This window comes from Panthera tigris, chromosome B1 (genome assembly GCF_018350195.1).
Source record: "Panthera tigris isolate Pti1 chromosome B1, P.tigris_Pti1_mat1.1, whole genome shotgun sequence".
Classification (NCBI taxonomy): domain Eukaryota; kingdom Metazoa; phylum Chordata; class Mammalia; order Carnivora; family Felidae; genus Panthera; species Panthera tigris.
Window position 1 is genome coordinate 27,052,574 of NC_056663.1, and position 27,535 is coordinate 27,080,108.

General features: G+C 37.3%; 1 protein-coding gene across 5 annotated transcripts in view; it reads left to right on the forward strand.

Annotated features, from left to right (window-relative positions):
* TNKS (tankyrase) overlaps positions 1–27,535 on the forward strand; it is a 209,714-nt gene that overhangs the window by 141,242 nt on the left and 40,937 nt on the right. For all 5 annotated transcript variants that reach the window (XM_042983119.1, XM_042983116.1, XM_042983115.1 and 2 more), the window contains 6 exons: positions 983–1,104; positions 3,015–3,106; positions 3,199–3,277; positions 16,272–16,443; positions 22,875–22,954; positions 26,631–26,776. In XM_042983119.1, coding sequence (XP_042839053.1) covers positions 983–1,104; positions 3,015–3,106; positions 3,199–3,277; positions 16,272–16,443; positions 22,875–22,954; positions 26,631–26,776 — 691 coding nt within the window. The remainder of the gene's footprint in view (positions 1–982; positions 1,105–3,014; positions 3,107–3,198; positions 3,278–16,271; positions 16,444–22,874; positions 22,955–26,630; positions 26,777–27,535) is intronic.

Consider the following 27,535-nt stretch of genomic DNA (forward strand, 5'->3'; position numbering starts at 1 on the left):
AGTAATAGGAGTTATTAAGGCACATATGTTTCCATGTGTGTCTTTCTCTGTCTTTTGAGGGACAGAGGGGAGTGAGATGGGGAACTCAGGAGAGGAGAGAGGAAAAGAAAGGAATTTAGTAGCAGGCAGGTGCAAAGGCTATGTGGGCTGGCCGGGGATTGCTATGTAATATGTTAGCTCACACATCATTTGCGTCTTTTTAGAAGAATTTCCAGCTTTTTGTCATATCAAAATACAAACCAAAACTGTAAAATAGAAAATATGACTCTAAGTTTTTAGTTAGAATATTGGATTTTTATTTATGCAGTTAATTAAGAAATCACTTTTGAAGAAATCTCTTACTTGCTTATATAAATCTCTTATACAAATAATAAAATACTATTTGTTCTTCGAAAAATTATCAGACTCTTGGCACTTCCCCTATAATTCAGTTCTTCCCTTTTCAGGGCTAAAACTATTAATATTTTCGCAAATGTTTCTCTAAGTGCCTTTTTTGTACCATTTCTTATATTTGGTTGTGGTGGCAATGGCAGTAGTAACAATACAAAAAACCTGGGTCAACCTGTCATACCTCTTTTGCTACTTGATTTTTCATTTAATTATGTATATTTTCATGATAGTGTGTGCAGACCTCCTGTTTTTTTCAGAGCTATAAAGTATTCCAGTGTATATATGTTTAGAACCGGCTTCCATTTGGTAGATGTTTTTGGTTGCTTGTTTTAAAACTTAGCGGGGGTAAATGTGTTTGTATGTGTGCACCTCTGTGGACTCTGAGAGTATAAAATGGTGTTATTTCAGAGCATACATTTTTCAAAATTCTTCATTAACTGCACATCCTCTGTGCCTTTATCATCCTAGCATCATGTTACTGCTATTGATAAAATAAAGTAATATGTAAAATTAGTACTTTTCTTATTTGTAATCATACTAATGATTTTTACAGATCTTAAATCTTTTATGTCAACCATTATTTCATTGACAGATGAATTTAAAGGTCACTCTCTACTGCAAGCAGCCAGAGAAGCAGACCTAGCCAAAGTTAAAAAAACACTTGCTTTGGAAATCATTAATTTCAAACAACCACAGTCTCATGAAACTGCCCTGGTAAGATTTCATCGTTAATCCATTCCTTAGGTCTGTAATAGAAGCCCAATGTACGATTTTCATTTCAGAACCCTTAAGTAACTTTCGTATCAGAAATGCCAGAAATTTCCATTTTAATGTTGGTTGCATTGATTTTTAATTTGGTTCAGGAGATGCTTGCTTTCATGCATGAGAGAATAGATGTTTGCTCACCCTTGATTTGGGAATTATTTTTACCTTTGTCCTTACCCAACTGTATTCGAACAAGTCTACTTTTGTGGCCAATTCTTTCATAAAATACAAGATGTGATTTTCTCTATAGAATCTTTTTCTTATGGTTGCTAGGTAAAGACTGTTTGTCTTCTGTAGAATATTAAAAGTGTTTTCAGAGATACTTGCATTATCCTTTGGAGCAGTTATCCAAAGAATTATTCTTAATTTTCCAAAGAATTACTACATTCATTATAGAAAAATACGAAGATTATGAATTTTTTGTTCCAGACCATACACATTGTTTTTTAAACAGTTCATGTTTTTTCTTCTAACGTACTTTCAGAAAGATTAGCTTATTTTTCTTATTGGTCACATTAAATTTCAGGTATAGGGCCGGTAAAATTATTCCTGAGTTCAGAATTGAAGCATGTGTGATGCCTATATCACAGACCTCTAAATACGCTTCAGTTAAAATTCCCGCATATATCCGGCGCAAAAAAGTCAACCTGTAGTCAATACCTGCCGAAAACGACACTAAAAGAGTCATCAAACTGAATGGGCCAGCTGTATGTACACTTAAGTACGTGCCTCTCAAACTGGTGTTCAGATATATTGACATTATACAGCGTTATGCCGGGAGACACCCAAAGCAACAGAATAATCCTGACCTGCTTTTTGGGAGTGTTCATTTTATTCATTAGTAAGTAGGTTTTAACTCTTAAAATTTTATTTTTTTTAATGTTTCTTCTGAGAGAGAGAGAAAGTCGAGGACAGGGAGAGAGAATCCCAAAGCGGGCTCGCCACTGTCAGCACAGAGCCCAACACGGGGCTTGATCTCACAAACCATGGGATCGGGACCCGAGCCGAAATCAAGAGTCAGACACTTAACACACTGAGCCACCCAGGTGCCCCTACTCATAAAATTTGAATATAAAACATTAATATAAAACAAAGTTGAATACAAAAATCATATAAATACAGGATAAAACATTAAACTTCTGAGAATACTTCTTCCACTAAGCTCCTTCAAGTCTATTACCTCTTGCCTATCCCTGGGCGTATAGGCTTATATAGTGCCAGGAGTGGCTCTGGGGAAGATTTTGAAAACTATTTATTTATGTAGCTGACAACCCAATGAAGGATTGAACAACTGAGGTATAGATGTTTGTACCTTTGGAGAGGCAGTATTCTGTTACCTTCAAACAAGTATATCCTGGAAAATTATGCGTCGGCCAAAGGAAGAGAAACAGTCTTTCTTAATGCTTAACTAAGATAATTTTATCTCGTTTTAAAGGCCCGTGTTGGGGCGCCTGGGTGGCTCAGTCAGTTAAGCGTCCGACTTCAGCTCAGGTCACGATCTCGCGGTCCGTGGGTTCGAGCCCCGCGTCGGGCTCTGGGCTGACGGCTCAGAGCCTGGAGCCTGCTTCCGATTCTGTGTCTCCCTCTCTCTCTGCCCCTCCCCTGTTCATGCTCTGTCTCTCTCTGTCTCAAAAATAAATAAAAACGTTAAAAAAAAAATTTTTTTTTTAAATAAAAAAAAATAAAGGCCCGTGTCTTGCACTTCCAAGGTGTTTAGGGAGAATTTGATCATCTCCATAACATAAAATATGTAAACTTTTTTTGACATAACAGTGTTCTAAAGAGTCAGCAGATGCTACTTAATTCAGAATTCTCCTTTTAAATAGAAGTTTATTAACTTAGTTTTGTTTACTTTACAGCACTGTGCTGTGGCCTCCCTGCATCCCAAACGAAAACAAGTGACAGAACTATTACTTAGAAAAGGAGCAAATGTTAATGAAAAAAATAAAGAGTAAGTGCAATCACAGAAGGAGGTGTTCGGCTCTTAAAGGGGAAATGCAACAAAAGTTAGGACATTACATTTTCCTTCTCTCCTCTCCATAGTTTCATGACTCCCTTGCATGTTGCAGCAGAAAGAGCTCACAATGATGTCATGGAAGTTCTACATAAGCATGGAGCAAAGGTAAGACACACATCAGAAATAAAATCCCAAATTTGGAGTTGAGTAGCTAGCTGCTTTTAAGACTATTACTATTCTCTCTGATTTTCCGGGAGAAATTAATTTGGTAAAGGACTCTTACCGTGTATTTGAAGTCATCTGTTCTCTTGTCAAGCTAATTTAAGTCCTGTTACTAATAAAAATAATGAGCTGTGTCTTATTTCCTTTAATGTCATTCTTCTGTAAAGCAATAAAATGTAGCTCTGATCTTATCATTTGAAACACATTTAACTTTGCGTTGTTGTACATTAATACTGGAATTGATATATTTCGATAGTCAACATCATTGATGGTTTATCAGAGAATAATTTATGTAAATGATAGTCAAAATATTGCTACTTACTCTAAAGAATATTTTTATTCCTTCAAACTGGTAATGATAATAATTTTCTCGAGTGACTGAAAAAATAAGAAATTTGGGGGTAACCATTTCTGTTGACGTTGTCTGAAACTATGAATTGCTTGAGGGAGGAAGGAAGCAAACTGGTTGTTTTTCAGAGGTAACTTGAATATGCATACTTTTAAATCCTCAAAAGTACATATATTTTTAAAGCAGAAGTCTCCAAAGTAGACACTTTATGGAATATACAAGATGAGCCATTGAGATAGGAAAAATATTAGAATTTTAATTTTTTTAATCATAATTTCTTATTTATGAATAAAGAAGTTAAGATCTACTAATATTTAATACAAAGATTGATGCTGGCTCCCTCTACGTGTCTGTGTGTCAGCCTGTCTGAGTCGGTTCAAGGTGTTTCCTCTGAGGAGAAGGGGAGGCTCAGTCGGGAGGGGTTGTCACTGACAGACTTACTCATCTGTTCACGTCCAGCATGTTGTGACATGTTGTACTTTACACGTGTCCACACGAGTAGATTCATGGGTACCATCCTAAACGGTAGATCCTTCATAAATAACATTGTTGGTAATCCGAGGGAATGACAATTTGATGCATAAAGAGGTTGTCTGGCTATTTCATGAATTAGTATTTTCAAGAATATTGATCTTAGTTCTCGTGCTTTTTTTTTTTAATGAAAATAAGAGGGTTCAAAATTTGTTGTCATCTATGATGACAAATGACTACTTGCATGTAGATATTTTTTTACTTGGATGTAGATACTTTGTTTAAGAAAGAAACATACTCAGGCCCTTAAAGGCAAATATTACATATTTTAGAGTAAATGGGAAAGTGACTGCATTTTTAAAGAAACTTCAAAAAATGAAGGGGACGTTTTGAGAATAGATTTTTGGAAAATGTCCACTGTTTTGTGATTTTGTTGCCAAAAAATGATGTAAATGTATCACCCAACTGTTACATCTACATGTAATTTAAAAACTGGAAAACAATTTTCCAACTTGTTTTAAAGTCTTTCTTAATTTGTGTTTAGGTGGTTTTTGAACTTATTAGAAAACATCAAGAAGGATGAAATTTTACTAGCAGAGTTTCAATTAAAACCTTAGCATGATTAAGTAAATTACATTAAAAATAAGCATCGTGGGGGCACTTGGGTGGCTCAGTCGGTTAGGTATCCGATTCTTGGTTTTTGGCTTAGGTCAAGATGTCACAGTTCATGAGTTCAAGGCCCACATCAGGCTTCATACCGACAGTGCAGAGCCTGCTTCAGATTCTCTCTCTCCCTCTCTCTCTCTCTCTCTCTCTCTCTCTCTGCGCCCCTCCCTTGCTCACTCTCTCTGCCTCTCAAAATAAATAAACTTCCAAAAATGTTTAAAAAATAAGCATTGTGATTTAGTAGGCATTGCTAACAGTGAGTGCACTTTTTCCAGGGGCTCTAACTTGTTTCTCTCCCATCTTTTGAGCTAATATGGTCCATGGGACCAGCTATTGAAAATGAACTTAGAATCAGATCCTCAAATCTACATTGCAATTTTCATAAGATTTTTTAAGGTTTTTTAGTTGAGCCCGAAGGTATTTTGTACATTAGTATAAAATGTTTTCATTTTTAATTGTGTCATCTCTTTCCCATCCTTTGTAATTTCTTTTTATATAGGTTTTATATGTTTCTTTCATATATTAGTATAGCACTGTTTCTTAAGGTTACAGATGAACACATATGTATATTGAGAGGTTTCTCAAAACATTTTTTTATTCATAAGGTTCCCAGTCCAATAATTTAGATATCCTTGCTTTAAAAGGACAATTGGTATTTTTATCTAAAAAAGCCAGGATGACCTAGAATGAGAGGGAACAGCACTCTACCAATTTATTACCTATTCTGAGGGTACAACTCCTGCATTGTTATATAAATAATGTCTTGTTGCTCCATCAAGCAGAAAATACTAAGCTAAGTGGACTCTCTGCTATACTTAAGAGCATTTTTGTTTACCACTGACCCATTTTTAAAAACAGTTTATGGCATTTATAACGTTCTTGAAAACCCATGAACAATGCCCTTCCTTTTTGAAAAATACCTATTTGTTTTCTCCCATGAGTCATTTTATTTCATGGCATTTCAGTGAAAAACTGCACGCGTTTCTAAGCTCTCCCAGTCAGCCCTGCTCTAGCTCTGTGGTTCTCAACCTTACTCTGCTCCTCGTCTTCACGGGATATCCTCATCGATAACGTCTCAATTCATCAGTGGGGTATGTGCAGTTTTAAACACTCTGTCGGTGATACAGAAGGACTTTTAGACTAGTTTACCCTCCCTAGTCCTTCCACTATAGTTCATCCAAATCCAGAACTCCTGCTATTTAGGCCCTTTAAATGGAAAATAAATCCTACTGAATCAGGGTTCTGAACCAATAAATAGTAGTTGCCATCCTCCGCACTCAGTTATTCCCTGGTTCCAACTCAGGCTGATGTCCCTCAGGGTTGGCTTATTTGGTGACTAATGTGTTGATAAAAACTCACTTAGCTACTTTTGGGCCCCATTGTTTGCTTGCTTAGTGTTCTTTCTGGAGAACTCACGGTTTCAATTTGATTTTTGGACAACTAATGCTTTCCATCTGATTCTAAAAACACCTTCTGATCAAGCAGCACCACCCTTGGATTAGGATTCAACCCTTACACTGTTTCCACCATCCTGCCTCCTTTCCCTCCTCATGTCAAGTTCCCAGGCTAAGGCTAAGTCAGAAAAGGCAGAGAATTGGATAGGGAGATCTAATACCATGAACTAATCTGTCTTAGTTTGACAGATAGAACTTAGTAATCTTTACATAAGCCAAAACATTCTTTTGCTCAAAGCTTGATGATAAAGCTCAGGTTCACTATGCATGTTAAACTAAACATAACTGGGAATGTAACAGACAAGCATACTTTTCACTGTACAGTCCTCCACTTTCTAGTCCCGTGAACTTGGAATTAATTTTCTGGAATCCTAATTCACCCATAAGTGATTATGTGTGTATTGATACCTGTGTGTGTATGTGTGTAAAAATTAAATGAGCTTATGTATATATAAGTGTGTGGTATAATATCTGACATACAAGCAATACTTTAATTACTTGTAAATATGAGCACTGTATTTTTCCATATTTGTCTTTTCAGACATATGTTACATATTTCCCTTAATCACCTAAATTTTTATGTAAGATTTATATATCGGTTCCTTTATAATTTGTTTTGATCCATTAACGCAAGAAATACTGAGATGCAAAATGATTAAGACTGTATGCTAGATACTGTGGAAAGTACCAATTTGAAGTTTATGCAGTTACCAAACTTGAAGCTAATCCTAAATCCAATTTAATGGCATGAGTAATGAAGGAAGAGAAAGATGAAAGTAATTTATGAAGAAATAGTTATATACGTGGAAATGAATCGGGCATTAGAACAGACTTAGAAAAGGGTGGTACAGTTCAGGGAAGTGAGGAAGCTAGAGAGAAATACTGGTTTCCTATGCCTTGATAATTTTGTACTTAGAGTTGATATGAGATAGGGAGGGACATTTAGTATCACTAGCAGTTGGAAATAATTGCACTAGAGTGTGAAAGACAGTCTAGGTAGGGTTAGAAAGATCTTTTGGAAAGCCATGAACATAGTGATCATGCATTCCAAGGTAGAGAAAGTGTAGAGAGATGCGTTGAGAATTTAGGAAAGGACCTTTGCAAATTACCATGTTTGAAGGGCAGCAATGGGAAGAGAAAACTGAAAGATCCATCACAGTGTCTACTGAGTACAGTAGGAGTGTGAAGAAGTAACAGGTGCTACAAAGAGAAATCAAGGTAGGCAATGCCATTTAACTTAACAACCTTTATATAAAGGCTTTGGCAGCTTTTGAAGGAGGTGTTCCAAAGATACAGGGGCAGAGAATTATATTCAGAGTCTTGGCAATAAGCGGCATACTCAAAGTGGGTAATTTGAGGAAAGTTTAATAAAAGAATTATATACAAAGGTGGGCATGGTTTAGGGATATGAGCAAGGGATAGCCGCAAATGGGGAGACATTATCGTCCCTGGGCCCAAAGGGGCAAAGAAGCAGAAGAAGGTAGCTATTTGGAGAAGGTCTCCTGACACCACCTGCAGCCTTTGATAGGGGGTATATCTGACCCCTACCCCTCACACCCCTGCTCCCCACCAGTCTCTTGCCATTCCCTCCCATTGTCCAAATGTAGCAACTAAAAGACCAAAAGAACCCATTGATATGATCCATATTAAGTAAGTTTCCCAGGACATCAAGCAGGACATCGAGCAGGGTGGAGGATAGGTAGGAATCTGGAGGGGCAAGCAGGCAGTAGTCAGAAAAAGGATAGGAAACAGATGGCTTATAAAGAAAGGAGAGTTATAAGAAAATGGGGGTATTAGCCAACTCATTTGAAAAATCAACTTTTATAGTGGAGTAAATTTCTATTTCTAAAAAAAGTCAAGTATCTCTACCAATCCCCTGCTTTGCGAGATTGCTATAAAGCCTAAATGGGAGAGACATGAAGATTTTATCCTTCATGTGGCAGTTTTTTCTTTATTGCTGTTAGCCTACCCTGACATTCTATTGCTACTGCTGTGTCTGCTATCATTATTAAGTAGAACTTAAGTCCCAACTGCATATGGTATTATTAATACCTAAAAATGAAAGGTTTAATTCAAAAGTGGTTTTTTTTTTTCATATAGAAAAGCACTTGCTATTCTGTCATTACTTGAGCATCTGTTAAATGTGTGGAACACGGAGAAGTTTGATTGTTCATTTGTCTTAATTTGACAGATTTATTTATATTGTATGTAAGAAGAAATTGTGTCAATAGTAATTGGCATTAAGTGGGCTTATTTCTCACATTGAGAAGTGATGAAGAGTCTTTGCTCACTTTGGGGAAATGTGTTATCTCATTATAAGGATCTGATTAATGCTCTTCAAGAGGTGGGTTGATAAGCAGTTTCTGTTAGCCCAAAGATGTTAAAATGCTTTCAAAGCTATAGATGTAAAGTATCTCTAATCGTTCAGTTATCTGCAGTTTGAGCATATCAGCACAAAGAGCAAAAGGCCCAGTGTCTCAGAAACATTTTAGTTACCAGTAACAGATCAATTGAATCTAGAGTAAGCACAAATGGAAATCTGTTTTATACTTACATAAATGTATGCTTATTACTTTTCTGAGATTACCCATATTGTTATCCCATAGAAATAATCTACAGGATAGAAATAATCTACAGGAATTGTAGCTGAGATTTACAAAAGACTAGAACAAGGAATGTGGAAACTATTGAGTACCTCGACTGCATTCTCTATCTGTGTGTGTGTGTGTCTGTCTGTCTCTCTCTCTCTCTGGTCGCTTGGGTTTCTTTTCTGTGTTTGTCTTAGTTCATCTGCTTCATTCTTTTAATAGACTACATTTTTCTGTTTTACTTCTCTATGGCTTAAATATGGACTTGATAGCCCCTGTTTTATGAGTCTTTGTCTTAAAAATATAACACCTGCAGCTACAGTCTCTCCTGAGTCTCAGGGAGGAGAAAGGGAGAATCTGAATGAGATCTCAGTTTGTTCCACACGGCCATCGGATTGGCTCCCACTCGTCCAATCAGCTCTGCTCAGGAGGTTGTTTCTCACACAGGGCATGTGAGAACGTGAGCGCCCTTTTAATAAAGCAAAGCAAACACATACCATTATGATATATCGCTTTTGTTTCTTTTAAAATTCCACATGAATTTTGAAGGTTTGCAAATAATAATACACTCGAGTTCAGCTAGTAAATGTTAAAGGATTAAAAACCCTTTAAAGTAAAATATTGATTGCTGTATCAGAATTTGAGTTAAGAATTAAATTGTCATTTTGTCTATTTCATTCCTCACAGGAGAGGCTTTAATTATGTCTATCCTCCTTATAACAGTGCTCTGTAAATATCTGTAAAACTTTAAAATCAAATTAAATTATACTCTTACTACAGATAAAGTAAGTTAATTATTTTCAATATTTTACAGTTTTGTCAACACTGGCATTTAACTTCTTTTTTCCTTCAAATTTCTAGGGAAAGAATATATATTTTTTGGTTAGAGAATATCTTAAGAGTCTGATGTTCATGTAGTATACACACTAGTATGATGAAAACAGTATTATCAGAATTTACTAATTTATTGTTCTTGTGAACCATTTACTTACCAACCATTTTTGAACATCCAACTTGTACCAGGCATTGCACTTGTTACTATGGGGTATATATGAAGTTTGGATTTGATCAAGAGTCTTCTCTGAAGGGACTTAAAATCTAGTAATAGTCTTATCTACTATAAGAGAAGTATGGGTAGATTGCTATTCAGAGAACGGTTACTTCCATTGGTGGTTAACAGGCTGGAGGAGAGATTGGAGAAATTTCATGAAGAAAGTAGGATTTCAGCTAGGAATGTCTAGGGATTAGATATATAGAAATTGGCAAAATACAAATAATATTTCAAGTAATGACTCAAGCAGGAAAGCAGTTAGTCAGGAGTTATAATTAGTGAGCCCAGGGGTACTGAAAAGGAGAATAATGAAAATCTCGAAAATATACGTTGGAGCAGGGTCTTGGTAGTTTCGATGGGAGAGTTTTGATTTTGTTCTCATAATACTGAGAGAGCCATTGGGAAGTTTTGAACAGGTAGGTGGCCTGCACAGAATCCTGCTTCAGGAAGGTAGATACTTCCTAGAAGGCTACTTTCTCCTATAAGGCCAATTACAGAAATGTAGACCATGTTATAATATGCCTGCCACCTGTTCCCTAGGTTATAGTCTGTCTACCAGGACATAGACCTATTTCAAATCCCTGTCTTTTGCTCCTCTCTTGCAGATGTGTTAATGCCTTTGTTTTAACTCTTCACTTTCACTTTCAGAGTGTCCTGATTGGGGAGAAAGTACATTGTCATTCTAGCTAAAGGAATACAGAGACTGTTTTCAGTGCTCAGGTTACTTGAAACCCAGTTTAGATTGAGATGTACCCACGTTCAGCAGCTAAAGTAGAATTATAATGTGAGTTAACAATAAATGCCTAATTACAGCAACATCACAGAACAGTTCATGATTAATTACCAAATAAGTGATGTGGACAATAATAGCTTTAAGTTTAGGCGAGAGATTAACTCAGTCTTGAGGTTAGCACTTTGAGACGAGGCTATTCACACGGATTCGAATATTGAGAGGCTCCCCTCAGCCATTTCTTTATAGTTGGTTTGGGGTTTTCAGGATTGTTTTGGCATATTTGAATCATACTTTTTTTTAATGATTTTTTGTAAGTTTTATTTTCATTTATTTTGAGAGAGACAGAGATAGTGTGAGCAGGGGAGGAGCAGAGAAGAGAGAGAGAATCCCAAGCAGGCTCCACTGTCAGCACAGAGCCCAACATGGGTGTTGAACTCACAAAATCGTGAGATCATGACCTGAGCCAAAACCGAGAGTCAGACACTTAACCAACTGAGCCACCCAGGCGACCCTGAATCATAGTCTTATGTCCTACAGGACATAAGACATAAGACATATATTTCAGGCCAGATGCCATTGTGATTTTGTATCATGTATCTAATTACCCTCTATAGGAAAATCATTAATTACTACTCAGAAATAGAAAAAAAAAAAATGCATACCTCAGGTTTCTTTCTCTAGATACAAGGGAAAAAGGGGGAATATATTTTGTCTCTAAAACTGCCAGATATGTTTTTTTCTCAAGCCAAGTCCTAACCACACATATGTAGCATTTTTCTTATTTGAGTCAGTTTCTGTACTTCAGTGAAAATAATCTCCTTGGTGCTGAATGGTAAGCATCTTTGATGGCATCTTATATCCTCATGGTGGAGATTGTGATGGAAATAGGACTGGCTCTAAAGAAGACTTGGTCACAAAAACTGATGCAAAACTCCCTGAATTCTTCCAGAAATATGTATGTTGGTGGTTTCAAATTATACACACACACACACACACACACACACACACACACACACACACAGGTTGTATCTCTTTAAAATATGAATAATAAGTTAATGGTGGTATATATATAAAGTCTGTCAAATATATCATTTAGGTTAAAAACAAAACTTACAAAGAGCAATATACATATGTATATGCATATATTTATACATATATTTTTTTTTAATTTGAAAGTTCTTAGAAGAATCCTGTGAGTGGCAATCTCATTTATTTAGTTATCTCAGCTTGAATGACCATTTAAGTACTTAATTATATATATAATACAAGACTGTATTTTGGGGTTTTTTTTAGGAGTTTGATTCTTACATTTAAAGAATATTTTAAATGTTGTTAAGCCTGTTTTTTGACTGAGTGAAGAACTGTCAATGTGTGAGTCAAAATTGTCAAAGCCAAGAGGACACACACACACACAAACGCATGACTTTCAGGTCATGGGCTATATTCTGTACGTTGGTGGGCCCTTTTAGCCAGTGCTTTCATTTATAGATTTTGTGGATAACATGCCCAAGTCATTTAATCTCCTATATTTCTCCATCAGTAGAGTGAATTACTATCATTTGCCATTTGTGTAACTTACAGAATGGTAGCAGAGTCATAAATCCAAACTTATGGGAACCTTTAAACAATTAACGCTCCCTGTAACTCTCTGGGACCACAGTGAAATATAGACTAGCTCCAAAATATCACTTTTCTACTGTGAAACTGAATTAGAGCAGCAATGCAAATCCTGCCAGATGACCCATTTAAAAACTCGGGGACACGCTACAGGTGTAGTCCTATAAAATAGTTCCTGCTGCCCTCTAAAAACAAAGTTATCACCAACCTTGGAAGGCACATACATTTTGGACTTCTGTGCCTTGAACTACACATGTGGAGGGAAGAAAATTGGACTGACCACCTTGTAGAGAGCCCTGATTGTATCCCGTGACTGGTGGATAAAAGAGTAAACAAAGGTAGAACATTAAGGGTGTTGATAAAGTTAAATCTAAGAGGAAGTTAGGGACTTTAATTTTTGTTTTCAATTTTGAATCAATTTAAAGGTCAGTAATGACTCCAACAGACAGCTGATTTCCCATCCAATAATCACTTTCCCCCTTCTTTGCTTCAGAACAGGGATCAGCAAATGCATTCTTAAAAGTCCAGATGGTAAATACTTTAGGCTTTATGGATACTTCTCTAGCCATTTTAAATGTAATCGTTTGAAAACCTAAAAATCGTTCTTGGCTTGCAAGCAGTACAGAATAGTCACCTGGTCGGAATTCACCCACGGGCCATAGCTTGCCTCAGCAACCTTCTTCTGTGGAGCTCTACTTTGTTCAGTTTTGGGAGCTCCACAGAAGGCTGGGTCTGACACAGTTCTGGTGATCTTACTCTCCTTGCTAGTGACTGGTATAGGCATGGCTTCAGGAAGCGTTTCTGGTTCCAGGCATGAGGAGAAGTCCTCTGGGAAAGGTTTCTTCTCTCTTACAATAGATGTATGAGACATCCTTTTGGGCTTTCGCTGAGATTTATGGAGTTGTTTGCACAGAGCTGCCATTGATATCTTTGGACCATAGAAGGACCAGCCTGGAGTCCTGAGATCGGGGAATCTGAGAAATTTGACATTTGCTTCTAGTAAGGAATAACCCTTCCTCACGAAAACCCTTGTGGGATGTTTGTTTAATGTTTTCCCTGTCATCCATCCTTGTTCATTCTATGGGTTGTACACAGTTCCACCAAATTATTCCACTTGTTTCCATGGAATGAGTGCTCCTGTTAAATATCGCTGATACTTTTCTATCACTTCTAGTGCTTCAGCTATGTTGTCTGATAAAGCACTCCATAGATATTCTTTTGTTGCTGTGATAACTAGAGTTTGAGGGGGAAATTCTCTCATTATAAAAAATACATTTTCTAAAGCAAAGAATTTTATGTTACACTGATCTGTCTTGTACTTTAAGAAAGTTTGGTTTTCTGAAATATTAGAATACAATACTACCTTGGGAAGGAGCAGATGCCTTCTATACATAAACAGGGATGAGGACACAAAGCTTCAATATATCAGCATGGTTTTAACTTTCTAGTGTTACCAATCAGTCCTCATCAAATGGTTGGAATTTTTTTCAGCTAAACATAAAAAATTCCTTTTATAAATTAACTCTAAACGACTTATACATTATTTTTTTCACTTATTCACAAGATATTAGTGAAGCTCCATGAAATGCCCTATACCTTTTATATTTCTGGGAGTGGGGAGGGTAGAGGGAAGAGTTACATTTAAGATTAAGTCATAATTTCTGCTTTTAAGTCGCTTACAATTTCAATAGAGCATCTAGAACAGAGCCTGATATTAGCAAGTGCTTAGTAAATGTTAGTTGCATCCCTTCCTTACAAGACTTCTTTGGAGGTAAACAACCTGGTTCTAATTTTGACAGCCAAATGCGAGGGTAAGGAGCGTGAGAAGAGAATAATTACTGGGTAGAGAAATGAGAATACGTGTCAGTGGAGCTGCATTCAGAAGCAGCCATCCAAAACCGAGAGGGGGAGTGGAACAAGAAAAGTTAATGTACATAACGTTAGAGAGTGGTGATTTGGGGCCCGATTTCACTCCATGAGTGCATGCTCCAGGGTGAGTGAGAGAGAGAAGGGAATCTGCTGTTTTCTGTATTGCACTCAGTTTCACCATGCAAATGCATTGAGAGAACCTCTCCTCACACGTAGTGTGTTTATACTGTTTAAAGATACTGTATGTACTTTGGTGTTCGGTTGATCTGTTCACACATTGAAGGTGAAACGAGTGTTGAATTTACTGAGAAACCCTAGGTCTGTCTCTGCCATTGCATTGCTAAGGTATTTTCAAGGATAATATTGACCAAAGGCAAACTTTACCTTTTGCAATGACTTTAGAAACGAACATCTTCATAAAATGGGGTTCCAGGGTGATCTAATAAAGCTAGAGCATAGCAGGCCTATCACATTGTGATGAAAAAATATAGTAGAAAGGAAGGGAGTGTGAAAGTAAATTACAGATGGTCTTAAATGACATGCTGAAGAATTCAAGGTTATTTGAAGGCACTGAAGAGACCCTCAGTTTGAGCTGAAGAATAACTTTAGGTAATATCTGAATTTTGGAGTAGTAATTCTCAAACCATGTTACCGTGGTTTAACAAGCTGTATTGAGAATTTCTGTCACTCTGATTAAATAATTTAGTGAGTTTCTTATGCAATTTCCAGAAAATCATTAATGATTAGAATATTCCCAATTTTAAGTTTTTCTCTTGTGGTGAAGTAACAGAAATGTTCATAGAAAAAGTCAAGAAATTTAGTTTGGTAGCTTATGTTTTCCATCAATACATGGTAATGGCTGTGTTTTTGTGTTGCCTGTATAAACAGTCGCTTTTCTGCTGGCAAATGAGATCTAATTAAATATGTCAGTATTTCATGGCAAATTTTGTGAAACACCATTAAGAATTTAGATGAACCCTTGCCTGAACAAGTGTGACCGCCTTACTAATAATGATGAAAGACTGGAGACATAGAGATCAGTTGTCTTAAATATTTTCTTTCCTTAATCTTGTATTTATTTGGTGGGTGTGGACAAATGCTTAAAATAACCTACTAGGATATATTTGTGAATTCACTACATGTCCTTAAGAGGAGCTTTCTAGAGGACCCAGAAAACCTGTATAATACAATCCATATTCTCAATAGCCATGACTTTAACTTGGTGAACAAAAACTACCCAGGTGTTATAATTTGTAAGATAGTGCTAACTTGACATGGATATTTGGAAAGTCAGTAATCATCAAGCCTTTATAAGCAACAAAAACACTTCCTGAGAGAGATGAGACTTGCACTGGATTTCATAATCCAGAAAGGCAGACAGAGGGCTTGTCTGAAAGGAGCAGCATATACAATGAACAGGGACTGTGGTCTGATTGGAATAGAGGGTATTTACTGGGGCATCCTGGATGTTTTGGGGGACCTCCTGGAAAACAGGTTTGATCAAATTATGAATGTGATTCCAAAGCTTAATGTTGTCTTAAACAGTCTGAAGACTAGCTAAATGATTCTTCCTTTATAACTCTTCAAAGTTTTAAAAATGGAACATCTGAACCTTTAAATCTTTCTGGGCGGAGGGCGGGGGGGTTGTTAAATGTGTTGGTAATTCAATGAGAGCATTCTGTTATAATTATTTACTAAAATTAGAAGAGAAATGTAATTAGCTACTTTGTCTTTGCCTACATACCCTGCTGTCTTTATATTACAGGAGCAAGTTTGGTAAAACCCATTCATCCAGAAGTATTTAATGTGCATCTCAGATGTGGCAGGCAGTGCAGGTCAGGGTCCCTCCCTCAGGGATCTCACATCCTAGTTGTTGAGGGGAGTGGCCGGGCGTGGAAGATGGACAGGAAGACAGTACTCAGGGAAAGGATGAGTATGTCGTCATTTGTATTTGGAAGGTGGTGAGACTAAGAAAGGGATATTTTTTCAGAAGCAGAAAACAAAGGTTAACAGTGAATAGTCTGTGGCATTTTTCAAAAACCTTTGACAATTTATTTTTCTCGTAGAAACTTATTTGCTAGGGTGTAAAAGGGAACAAATAGATGCTCAATGCCGTGTGCCCACCCAATGATCTTTCAGATGAACGCACTGGACACTCTTGGTCAGACTGCTTTGCATAGAGCTGCCCTAGCAGGCCACCTGCAGACCTGCCGCCTCCTGCTGAGTTACGGCTCCGATCCCTCCATCATCTCCTTACAAGGCTTTACGGCAGCGCAGATGGGGAACGAAGCCGTGCAGCAGATTCTGAGCGGTGAGTTAAAGCAGATGAATGGTGAGGTCTCGGCTTCCCACTTCCCGTTTCACGGCCACCGATCTAAGCAGACAAACTTTGCACCGCTTGTTTTAAGTAGCTCCTTGGAAGGCTTTCTTTGCCTGAGCATCTCTCATACCTCTCCTTGCTCCCAGTTTAGCCTGAGACCCTCCCTATCAGGCTTTTTGGTGGAGTGAGGTAGGTGTCATGAGAAGGAGACCTATGCTCTGTTTTTTCAGTTTTAAATTGAAAATCCGACTCATGGGTGTGACAACCAGAGGTGACTTAAGGCTCATATAAACAGTGTGGAATTATGGTAGCTCTCAAATCTATCAAATAGAGAAAATTAGAAATCACTCATATGGTAATGATCTTTAATTGACTGTTCTTACATATGTGATAGCCTGACCTGCTTTTTTGTAATTCTTACCTTCATTGTGCCATTATGAGATTATCTTGGTTTTTTTTTTCTAGCTTAAATATAATTATAAAATCTTGCCGAATGGTAGTGCCTTCCTAGGACAGTATTAGATATTTTAACTCTTTAACTTGTTGAGGGAAATCAAAGGTAAACAGATATGAAAGTAGATTAGTTTCCCAAGCCCCCAAATTAGAGGAAATAACACAGTCTAGCTATTAAAAAATGGTGGACAGAATTAATTTGGTGTAATTGACTCTTCTTTCCCATCCCTTTTATTTTGTCTGTGGGTTATATCTGCTCTAGAATGACATAACCGACTGGAAGAGTTAAATGGAGAAGGAAGGCTACAGACTAGTAATCCCGAGTCCCAGTTTCTTTCTCCTGCCTGTAACCCAGTAGTTCTTTACGCCATCAGGCACAGTGCCCCCTTTTTGTAATGAATATTCTATAACATCCCCTTTTCTTATACAGAAATGAAATGTATAAATAATGTGACCTACCTTTACAGCTACCTTCTAAAAACTCATATTAAATGCCCTAACTATAATATAAAGAATGACAGTAAGTTACAATAAAATAATTTATGATTATTGTAATAGTAATAGCTTGGGCAAAACTACACTAGAAGATAAAAATATACCCCACAAATATCTGAAAGACCCCCCAAAAGTACAACACAGTTGAGCATCACAGCTGTCTACTAAAATAGGGAACTTTCCAGACTTGTGGAGCTCATATGTGTTAGAGCTGAATCAGAGCTAACCAACCCCCTAAGAGTGTGCCACACTGTAAGAGCTAGTAGTTAGGATTTACTTTCCTCAGGCTAATTCATTGGGAGGTAGTATCGTTCAACTTCAGTCTTAGATGGTTGATCTTGAGTTGAAGTAAGCCCTATCTAGGACACCTTTACTATCAAAACTAATAAGATCGTAAAGGAATGAAATTTCCTGTTATAGGATTTCAAGCTTAAACTATGAAAAACATGACTTCATTTAACTTCCTGTTTCTACAGAGCAATAGAACATTTACTTAAAGGAGGTAATCATGCTTTGACTAGGAAATAGTTCTGCCTTCCCAGTAAATTCTAATATAATTCCAAAAGGTGTGATTTTTGTTCAAACATTCTAAATGTTTTTCTTCTGCTTTTTACCAAGAACCATTTAGTGCTGAATTTTCAGTTAGTTTCTTTAAATTGTAACCATAAATCAGGCAAACAGATAGCCATCACGTTAAAAATTCTTAATAATACTACGCATAATTTAGAGATAAATGACAAAATGGAGAAGAAAGGATTGAATAAATTAGGCAGATTTGATCCATTAATGTTTCTTAAATGTCTTCTAAATCAATGCAATTAGAGTATATGACTTCTGGTAAAAGATAAAATTAAATACTGAATCACAAATGAAATATTTTATTCAATTATTCTGATAATTCTTCTTAGAAGTTTGTTTGGAAGATAAAACATTAAATAGGTAATTAAATGCTTAACATAGGATATGCCAGAACTTTTTGGTTTAATTCTTAATATTCTTTATTGATATGGAAAAATAATACAGTAGTAGAATTATATGATAAAATCTTGCCCTTAGAAAGGTTTTGAAATGGGAATTGTTTTTTGGAAGAGGAGACAATTTTTTTTTAATTTTTAATTATTTGAGAGAGAGAGAGCACGCACACGAGTGGGAGAGAGTGGCAGAGAGAGGGAGGGAGGGAGAGAAAATCTTAAGCAGGCTCCATGCTGAGCGGGGCTTGAGCTCATGACCCTGGGATCATGACCTGAGCTGAAACCAAGAATTGGATGCTCAACCAAGGCACCCAGGTGCCCCGAGGATGCAATGTTTTAAATTAATATTTCTGTGAGCAACTTGAGTATCTATAGTCTGTGGACCATGTACTAGCTGGACTTTTTGCTTGTACCTAAATTTACTAATCCAATTCCAGTTTATATCTCTAATGACTCCTAAAAGAATGCATCAGTCATATAGGATACATACCAGGTTATTGGAGTTCTGTTCTGGGTAACATTTTTATGAAGATACATTTAACTAATAATGTTGATACCAGGTTTAAGATCCACTTTTAGAAACCTGCACTTCCAGCTCTCAAGTCAGTAATTGCCAATAGTTTACATTAATAAAGTTTGAATTAGGGGTGCCTGGGCGGCTCAGTCGGTTGTGTCCAACTCTTGGTCTCGGCTCAGGTCATGATCTCATGGTTCATAGGTTGAAGCCCCACATCAAGCTTCATACTGACAGTGCGGGGCCTGCTTGGGATTCTCTCTCTCTTTCTCTGTCTGTGCTCCTCCTGCCCTTGTGCACTTGCTCACTCTCTCTCAAAATAGTTTAAAAATAAATAAATACTTTAAAAATAAAATAAAGTTTGAATTGTAAACTGTTGGCGGTATTTATGTCAAAATTAATGTCAGCAGCTTTTTATAAACCAGAATTTTATGTATTTATTTATTTATTTATTAAATGTTTATTTTTGAAAAAGAGAGAGAGACCGAGAGAGACAGAGCACGAGTGGGGGAGGGGCAGAGAGAGGGAGACACAGAATCCAAAGCAGGCTCCAGGCTCTGAGCTATTAGCACAGAACCCCACATGGGGCTCGAACTCACGAACCCTGAGATCGTGACCTGAGCCAAAGTCGGACACTTAACTGATTGAGCCACCCAGGCGCCCCAATGAACCAGATTTTTAAAACATGATTTCAGAAGATTTGACTTTTTTCTCCAGACCTGCTTCCTCTATATTCTGCTGTGTCCAGTGTAGTAGCTACTAGCTACTTGTGGCTAAATTTAAATTAACTAAAATTAAATAAAAATTTTAAATCTGTTCATCATTTGTCCTAACCATATACGACTAGTGGCTACTATATTACCATAGATAAAGAATATATCCAGCATCACAGATAAATTTTTTTAAACAGTATGTTTAGGCTAGACCTTGCCATGAATTATTCTTTTTTTTTAATGTTTCTTTATTTTTGAGAGAGAGAGAGTGTGTGAGCAGGGGAGGGGCAGAGAGTGAGAGAGACACTGAATCCAAAGCAGGCTCCAGGCTCTGAGCTGTCAGCACAGAGCCTGACGTGGGGCTTGAACTCATGGACCACGAGATCATGACCCGAGCTGACGTCACTCACTTAACCAGAGCCACCCAGGCACCCTAGAATGAATTATTCTGACTGTATATTCCAGTGTGACTATTCCATTACTTTTACCTAATCATTTATAGAGGTAGGGATTTGGAGATTTATAAGAGCTAAATTAAATACTGAAATCCCCACTTACATTTGCACATTGAAATAAGTCAGTAAGACCTATTGCCAGTCCAGTGACAGCCAGTCTACAGGAGACTTGTTTTTGTTCTGTTTTGTTTGTTTTTTAATAGCAAACTGCCTTCTGACCTTTGGAACTTTCAGTTTGGGTTTCTTCTCTTTTCTTTTTTTTTTTTTCTTTTCTTCTCTTTTATTTTCTTTTTAAAATTCTGGTAAGCCAGAATAGAATTGGAGAAAAAATTAGAAGCCTATCTTTAGCCTTTGACTCTAAGTGAAATCTTTAATTTCATACTCTGAAAAAGCCACTGTGCTCATAAAGGAATTTACTGATACAGTACTTTGCATATCAGCTACTCTTATTTTACCTATGTTCCCTTTTAACTTCATTTTTATATCCTTCTTTTAATTCTGTTTCTCTTTGTATGAAGCTCCTGGGTGTATACATATCCTTTCAGCTACTACTTTGTTCCCAGAAATGAATCTGTTCTAAGCCTGTTCAGGATTTATAATGGATGCAAAGGTCTATAATTTCTATAGTAATTAATCAATATCTTTAAATAACTACTTTCTACTCTTTGACAAGGAGTAAGAATTTCTCCATAGTTCTCAGAGATATTTTTATATTTGCATAAAAATTTTTGCTTGATTGTAAAATTATAACCCTTTGCAAGTAGTCTCTATCAAGACCAATATGCCAATTTCAAATAATTGATAGAATGAAAACACTTATCCATACGAGCAGTATCCCTCAAATGCTAGAATCTGAAAATATCCAAAGTTCTAACTCTATAGACATAAACAACTGTCACTTCACTTTGCGAAATATTACCTATATACATCCAAAGGATGTTTCTGTGAGCTCTGCCAGCTGCGAGAATTACTGTCACAGAGACATAATATCCACACCGACTCTCTCACCCACTAATGCAGCAAAGTCGTGCACACCGAGAAAGGAGGCAAATGAGACAACAAAGAACAGGATAAAGGCAGCCAAAGAAAGAGTGATGGTGGGCCAGACACACTGACCCCAGTATAAAATAGCATCGTGGAAGTCAGTTCAGCAAATGCTTTCTGAATGTTCTCTGTGAAAAGAACCTTGAAGACGAGCAAGACTTGATTTCTTTCCTCGACAGTTCCACAAATTAATGAATAATAAGCTCTTGTCTAAAGAAAAATACTTATTGATGTTTCAAAAATGTACTTCATTAAATGAAATATTTTCCTCTCCTCCCTTTAATCTTAGCATTTTATCTGCTAAGTAATATCATGACTAAATAAACACAGTTTATCTTTTATGGAAGAGTTCTCAAAACTTATGCTGTAAAAGCCACTCTTCCTGAATGAAGCACTTTAGAAAGAGCTGAAGTTGTTTCTTCTGAAATCTAAAACCTTTTCATAGCATCACTTGATCTTCCCATGTAGACAGAGGACTCAAGGAAGGATCTTTGATCAAAAGATAATGTAATTTTAAATCTGCAAGAGGATTTAAGGGAACCCAACACTCAGTTTATAGGTGCAAAAACTAAGCTATTAAGTGATTTGTCCATCATCACTGTTAAAATCCAGATCTCCTGGACTTCACTCCTTTTGTGTTACGTGAGTGTGTATACACATGTGCAGTAGAAAGGCCAACGTAATGTCCACAAACATATTTTGAGTAACATATTTGTACATTGTTTTCTTTAAAAAATTTTTTTATTTGGGCCTACGTGTAATGAATTTTTGGTTTATATTAATCAAAACACTTCATCTGTTAACTTCATACATCTGGACCTAATGGCCTAATCTAATTATATTCCATTTGGCATTTCTGTCACATCTCCCAATTGTACAGACATTTTTTATTGCATTTCCCTGAAGCCATTCAATAAATGTGAATTAATGTGAATTTTAGTACACTGATTATATTTTCTGAGATCACTAATTTTGGGAGTAGTATTTCTGTTTCAAATTGAGGAAGTTGAGGCCAAAAAGAAAAAGGCTAAACATTGAATACTGAAAGTTGAGTGGCTTCCCTAGGTTTCCACAACAAAATCAATGGCAAAGCTTTGCGAAAGCACTTTGTAAGACCAAAGTGTCATAAAGATGTTCTTGATACTGTGTTCTATGTTTCTTTATTCCCTTTTGCCAAGTTTTGGCCAGAAGATTTGAAAGCTAGCATAGTAGGGACAGAGAAGGATTTATGTGTCTTCAAATTTATTTAAATGTAGCTTAGGATGGGGGTGCCTGGGTGGCTCAGTCACTTAAGCATCCAACTCTTGATCTTGGCTCAGGTCATGATATCACAGTTTGTAAGTTCAAGCCCCACATTGCACTCTATGCTGACAGCATAGAGCCTGCTTGGGATTCTCTTTCTCTCTCTCTCTCTCTCTCTCTCTCTCTCTCTGTGCCCATCCCCCCTCCCCCACTCTCTCTCTCACTCTCTCTGTGCCCACCCTCCCATCCCCCACTCTCTCTCTCACTCTGTCTGTACCCAGCCCCCGTCCCCCACTCTCTCTCTCACTTTCTCTCAGAATAAATACTTTTTTTTTAATGTGGCTTAGGATGAGATGGATGTAAATTGAAATAAGAAGCCACTTTTTTCTCATCTGAAAACAGTTTAGAAAATCCATAGATTATATCTCAGGAATTTCTGACCCCTTAATCCCTCTTTCCATTCACCAAGTGATTTTCCTTCTTAACTCTGTGATTCCTTAAAACCTAACACTAATCTCTCCTCTCTTTTATTCAGAAAGTACACCTATACGCACTTCTGATGTTGACTATCGGCTCTTAGAGGCATCTAAAGCTGGAGACTTGGAAACTGTGAAGGTAAATCAGCGCTTTTAACATCTTGGGTGGCACTATTGAACTTTGCTAACCAATTCATTTTAAGCTTATAAGTGAAACCATTCAAATCCAAACAATGAAAGGGAAAAACAAAGTCGATCCATAAACCAGGAAGATTTCCTAGTACGTGCTTTATATCCATTAAACCAGTTTTAGTCACTTTTCTTCTGATTATATGAAAGCTCTTTTATTTTCACTTATATTAATGAAACTGTTACTTTTGGCCACACTCATAAATTTCTAAGCTAGTTCAAGCCCAGATAATAGTACAATAAATTTCAAAACAATGTTTCTTCAACTTTTCCAAGAGATTCTCAACAATTGCTCTAGAAAAGCATTCTTATGATCCTGCAACCATTTGGAATTACTTATGTACAGAGGATGGATTTTCTTTTCTATGTAACTCTGCTTGCCAGGAAAATTTTAACAGCCGTTGTTTGTGGTATAGAAACATGGTTATAGATTTAATTTTTTTCAAATATGAAATAATAGTCTGATCTTGAATATGTTTTTTAAAAACACACACTTCCGGGGCGCCTGAATGGCTCAGTTGGTTGAGCATCTGACATCGGCTCAGGTCATGATCTCGCGATTTGTGAGTTCAAGCCCCGTGTCAGGCTCTGTGCTGACAGCTCAGGGCCTGGAGCCTGCTTCAGAGTCTGTGTCCCCCTCTCTCTCCGCCCCACCCCTGCTTGTGCTCTGTCTCTCTCTGTCTTTCAAACATGAAAAAACATTAAATAAATAAATACACTTCCTATCTGTAACCACTCATGCAGGGGTGATAGAAAGAGGTGGCATTTTGTTCTTGTTTAGGGGTTGGTCTTGTGGTTTCGTTTGTTTTTCTTTCTTTCTTTCTTTCTTTCTTTCTTTCTTTCTTTCTTTCTTTCTTTCTTTCTTTTAAAGAAAGGCTAATGTGAAATTGGGACTGATAGTCGTAACTTTATTTTTTACAAACTAAACTTTGTCACTTATTAAGCAAACTCTATTTTTGTGATTTTTAGCAAACTACCTTTAGCATTCTTTCTGGTTGAAAATGACAATAAATGCGCAGAAATTTTATTTTTGTTTCAGTATGTGGCCATTTCTAACATCTCTTCCATCTTACAAGAACATCTAAGTTATTTAAAGAAAAAATAGTAAATTTCAGTTGTAATAGCCACTGGGGAGAAATCTTAAAGTTCTCTTAGATCTAAAATTATATACTTTTTATTTTCATAATTAAAATTACATGCTTCTTGTCATTTGAAATGTATCCTAATAACAGAAAATCTTTAGGGGCACCTGGGTTACTCAGTCAGTTAAACATCTGACTCTGGGTTTCGGCTCGGGTCATGATCTCATGGTTCCTGGGATCAAGCCCTGTGTCAGTCTCTGTGCTGACAGCACAGAGCCTGAGCCTGCTTGGGATTCTTTCCCTCCCTTTCTACCCCTCCCCTGCTCATGCGTGCACACACACTGCCTCTTGCACTCTCTTTCTTTCTGTGTCTCAAAATAAATACACTTAAAAAAAAAAATCTTTAAATAGAAAAGTGATCAGGACTCCTTTTCTGCATCACAGCATTGATAATCTGGGCTCCAGACTTACTACATGTGCCCATTATCATTAAATTAATCGTTTAGTATTTCCCGAATATGTAGTTTTTAATTCCACATGTTCTGTATGTACTGATAGGCAAATATACCACAGCTTTCAGGTTTCTGAAACAATCCATTCACAGTAAAGGCCAAATAATTTTTTATGAATGGAATGGAAGTAGAAGAAAAAAAGCAAAGGACAGACTGAGAATTAAGTGTGGTAGGTTGCTTTCCCTATAGGCTTCAGAAAGTATTTTTAAAAATTAGGAATTAGAGGCAAGGCTGTCTGCTGAGTAAAGCAGACAGCTTGACTGAAACTGTGGAGACCAGGTGAGAAAGATGTGAAATTCTTTGGCACTCAAAAGAAAGTGAAATGGAACAGAGAATGAAGAACTTCCAAATATTAGAAATCAAATATTTAATAAGCAAAATGAGCTTTTATTTTTGGGGACCTGGCTAAATGAGCTGTGTTTTATTCCCTACCTCATCCCTGTTTTGCCAATATTCTCTGCATGGAAAAAAAGTGAATTTAGAGTATAACAGCCTAAAGAGCCACCAGCAGCAGCATGAAGCAGCTTTCATCACGTAGGATACCAGTAGAAGGTGTTTGCTACCAATGTTTGTATCCTTTCTTTTTACTTTATGTGTTTATTCTGTTTTTTGATTCTATAGTATATGTATTAATGTAGCCACAGATTCACTTGTCGTGAAAGGATAAGATGTATTATGACCTGGCCAGATGACAGTGGCTCTTCGGAGTTTAGAGTCTGGGGCTTTTCCACATAGAGCTGATGAGATCGTAGGCTCTCCCTTATGGCCCAGACTTCCTTCTGTCATGTAAGCATTGTACCACCTGAAAAGCCCTGTTTCTACCCTACCAACGTTGAAGGCGCCTCGTCAGTAAATCCGTAGAAACAGATGCCTTCCAAGGTCCTAGTTTTTATATAATCGTAGCTCATTACAGTGGCAGGAGTGGCAGCAAGATTGTCAAATGCCTGGAAAGTCCTGCCGTCATACCTTGTAGCCTAGAAAATGTCACTGTTGTCTCGGCTTTTTTGACTGTTCTTCTATTACCTTTCTTTAACATCACTTCCCTGAACGAGGGCAACTAAGACAGTAAGCAGGGATCGAGCAGAAAGATCAAGAGATCACAAATCAGGAAAACCGGGTCTGGGTCTTCATGGAACCTTTACCTCGCCAGCTCTATGAAAGAGGACAAGCTACTTAGCCTCTCTGAACCTTGGTGTATTTATCTGTGAGATGGAGATGATGAGCCCCTTCACGGACAGTAATTCTCTCACTGAAAGAACATGAGATTCTAAATAAACTGTGGATTATTATTCACATACCGTTATAATTCATCTATCACCGCCAGTGGCACAGCCTACTGGCCTTTCTTTGCTTCCCACTGCCGTGTAAGCAGACAGAATGGAGCTTGTGCTGAGACAGTAGCATTCGGAAGGAGACGAAAGGGAAGGCGAAACACTAGAGCATGACTGAAATCAGTCTGACTCTATGAGTCAGACGGACATCTCCCAAAGATCAGCTCAAGCCCTGGTGACTGCCCGGCTTTGCTGTAGTGGGTCAGGGGGCCGAGTGGGTGGCCCAGGCAGAATTTGTTTTTTCTGGAGGCTTTCTGCTTGCCATATCCGCAGAGCCAGGAGCTCTGGGTGGTTCTGCAGTCAAGCAGGGTCGGTCTTGCTTGAGGAAGGAGTGGCCGACCGCGTGCAGGACCGTAGACACGCTGTGGCGGTCAGTCTCAGGGAGAAACGCCCTGTGAGGATGAAAAATGAAGGCATCATTTGCCTTGGAAAGCCTTGCTTTATGCCGGGTTTTTCTTTTCGATTAGGATTTTGGCCAGGAAATGATGAAAAAAAGATTAAATTGCTCTGTAAACAGTAAGAACATTTGTAGACACTGTGAAGCCAGGCATAGTGTTGATTTTTAAACATCACTTGCGTGATCCAATCTTTGGAAATAAATATTCATTAGAAAATTACAGTTTATCTAAGATGCCTGCGGTATTTTGGAGCAAAACCTATGAATAAATATTAATGTCCTTTGTGTGTGTGTGTCACTAAAGCAACTTTGCAGCCCTCAAAATGTGAATTGCAGAGATTTGGAGGGTCGGCATTCTACACCTCTACACTTTGCAGCAGGCTACAATCGTGTGTCTGTTGTGGAGTACCTCCTACACCACGGGGCCGATGTCCACGCCAAAGACAAAGGGTAGGTGCTAGAATTGAGCCGTTTGGGACTTAAAAATTGTTAAAATGTGGTTGAAGTCTCAGATTCTTTTCCCTGTTAAAAAAGTCATGCATGCTTTTTTAAAACCTAAAGCATTAATAGAAACATACAGTATAGAAAACGAAAATTCCTGTCACCCCACCTTCTAGATAAAAATTTTGTTGTAATCCTCCAGACTTTTTAAAAGCAGTGGGAATGCTGCTGTGGGGGGTCGGGCTCGTTTTTAACATAAATGCGGATGCCATTCCATGCAGCCTGCTTTGTAATTTGCTCTTTCACCCAGAAATAGGTCTTGAATGGCTTTCCATATCTGTACTTAATTGTTCATCTCATCTTTGTAATGCCTATCATAGTATTTTCCTGCATTGTATGAATATGTTTATATAGTTTATAATTTATTGTGTGTCCTTTTTTTTTGCTATTAAAAATGTATAATCTCTTTCCAAAAGAAGCCATCCATCCCAACGTCATTGCTATTAATAGACACATAATTTTATTTTTACCAACTCAGATATTCTGTATTTTTATGTTAGTTTACTAAATTATTTTAATTTATCTAGTCAGAGTTTAAAGCAGCCATGGCAGCTATTTAGTGATGCAAGAAGGAAGTTCTAACTGAAATGAGCTTCCATATTCTGAGTTAATTTCATATCATCTCAAAATAGAAATAAGCAAGCACTTTTCTGTGCAATTACATATCAGAGTACTGTAGAATTAAACCACACAATTTAGACTTTAATT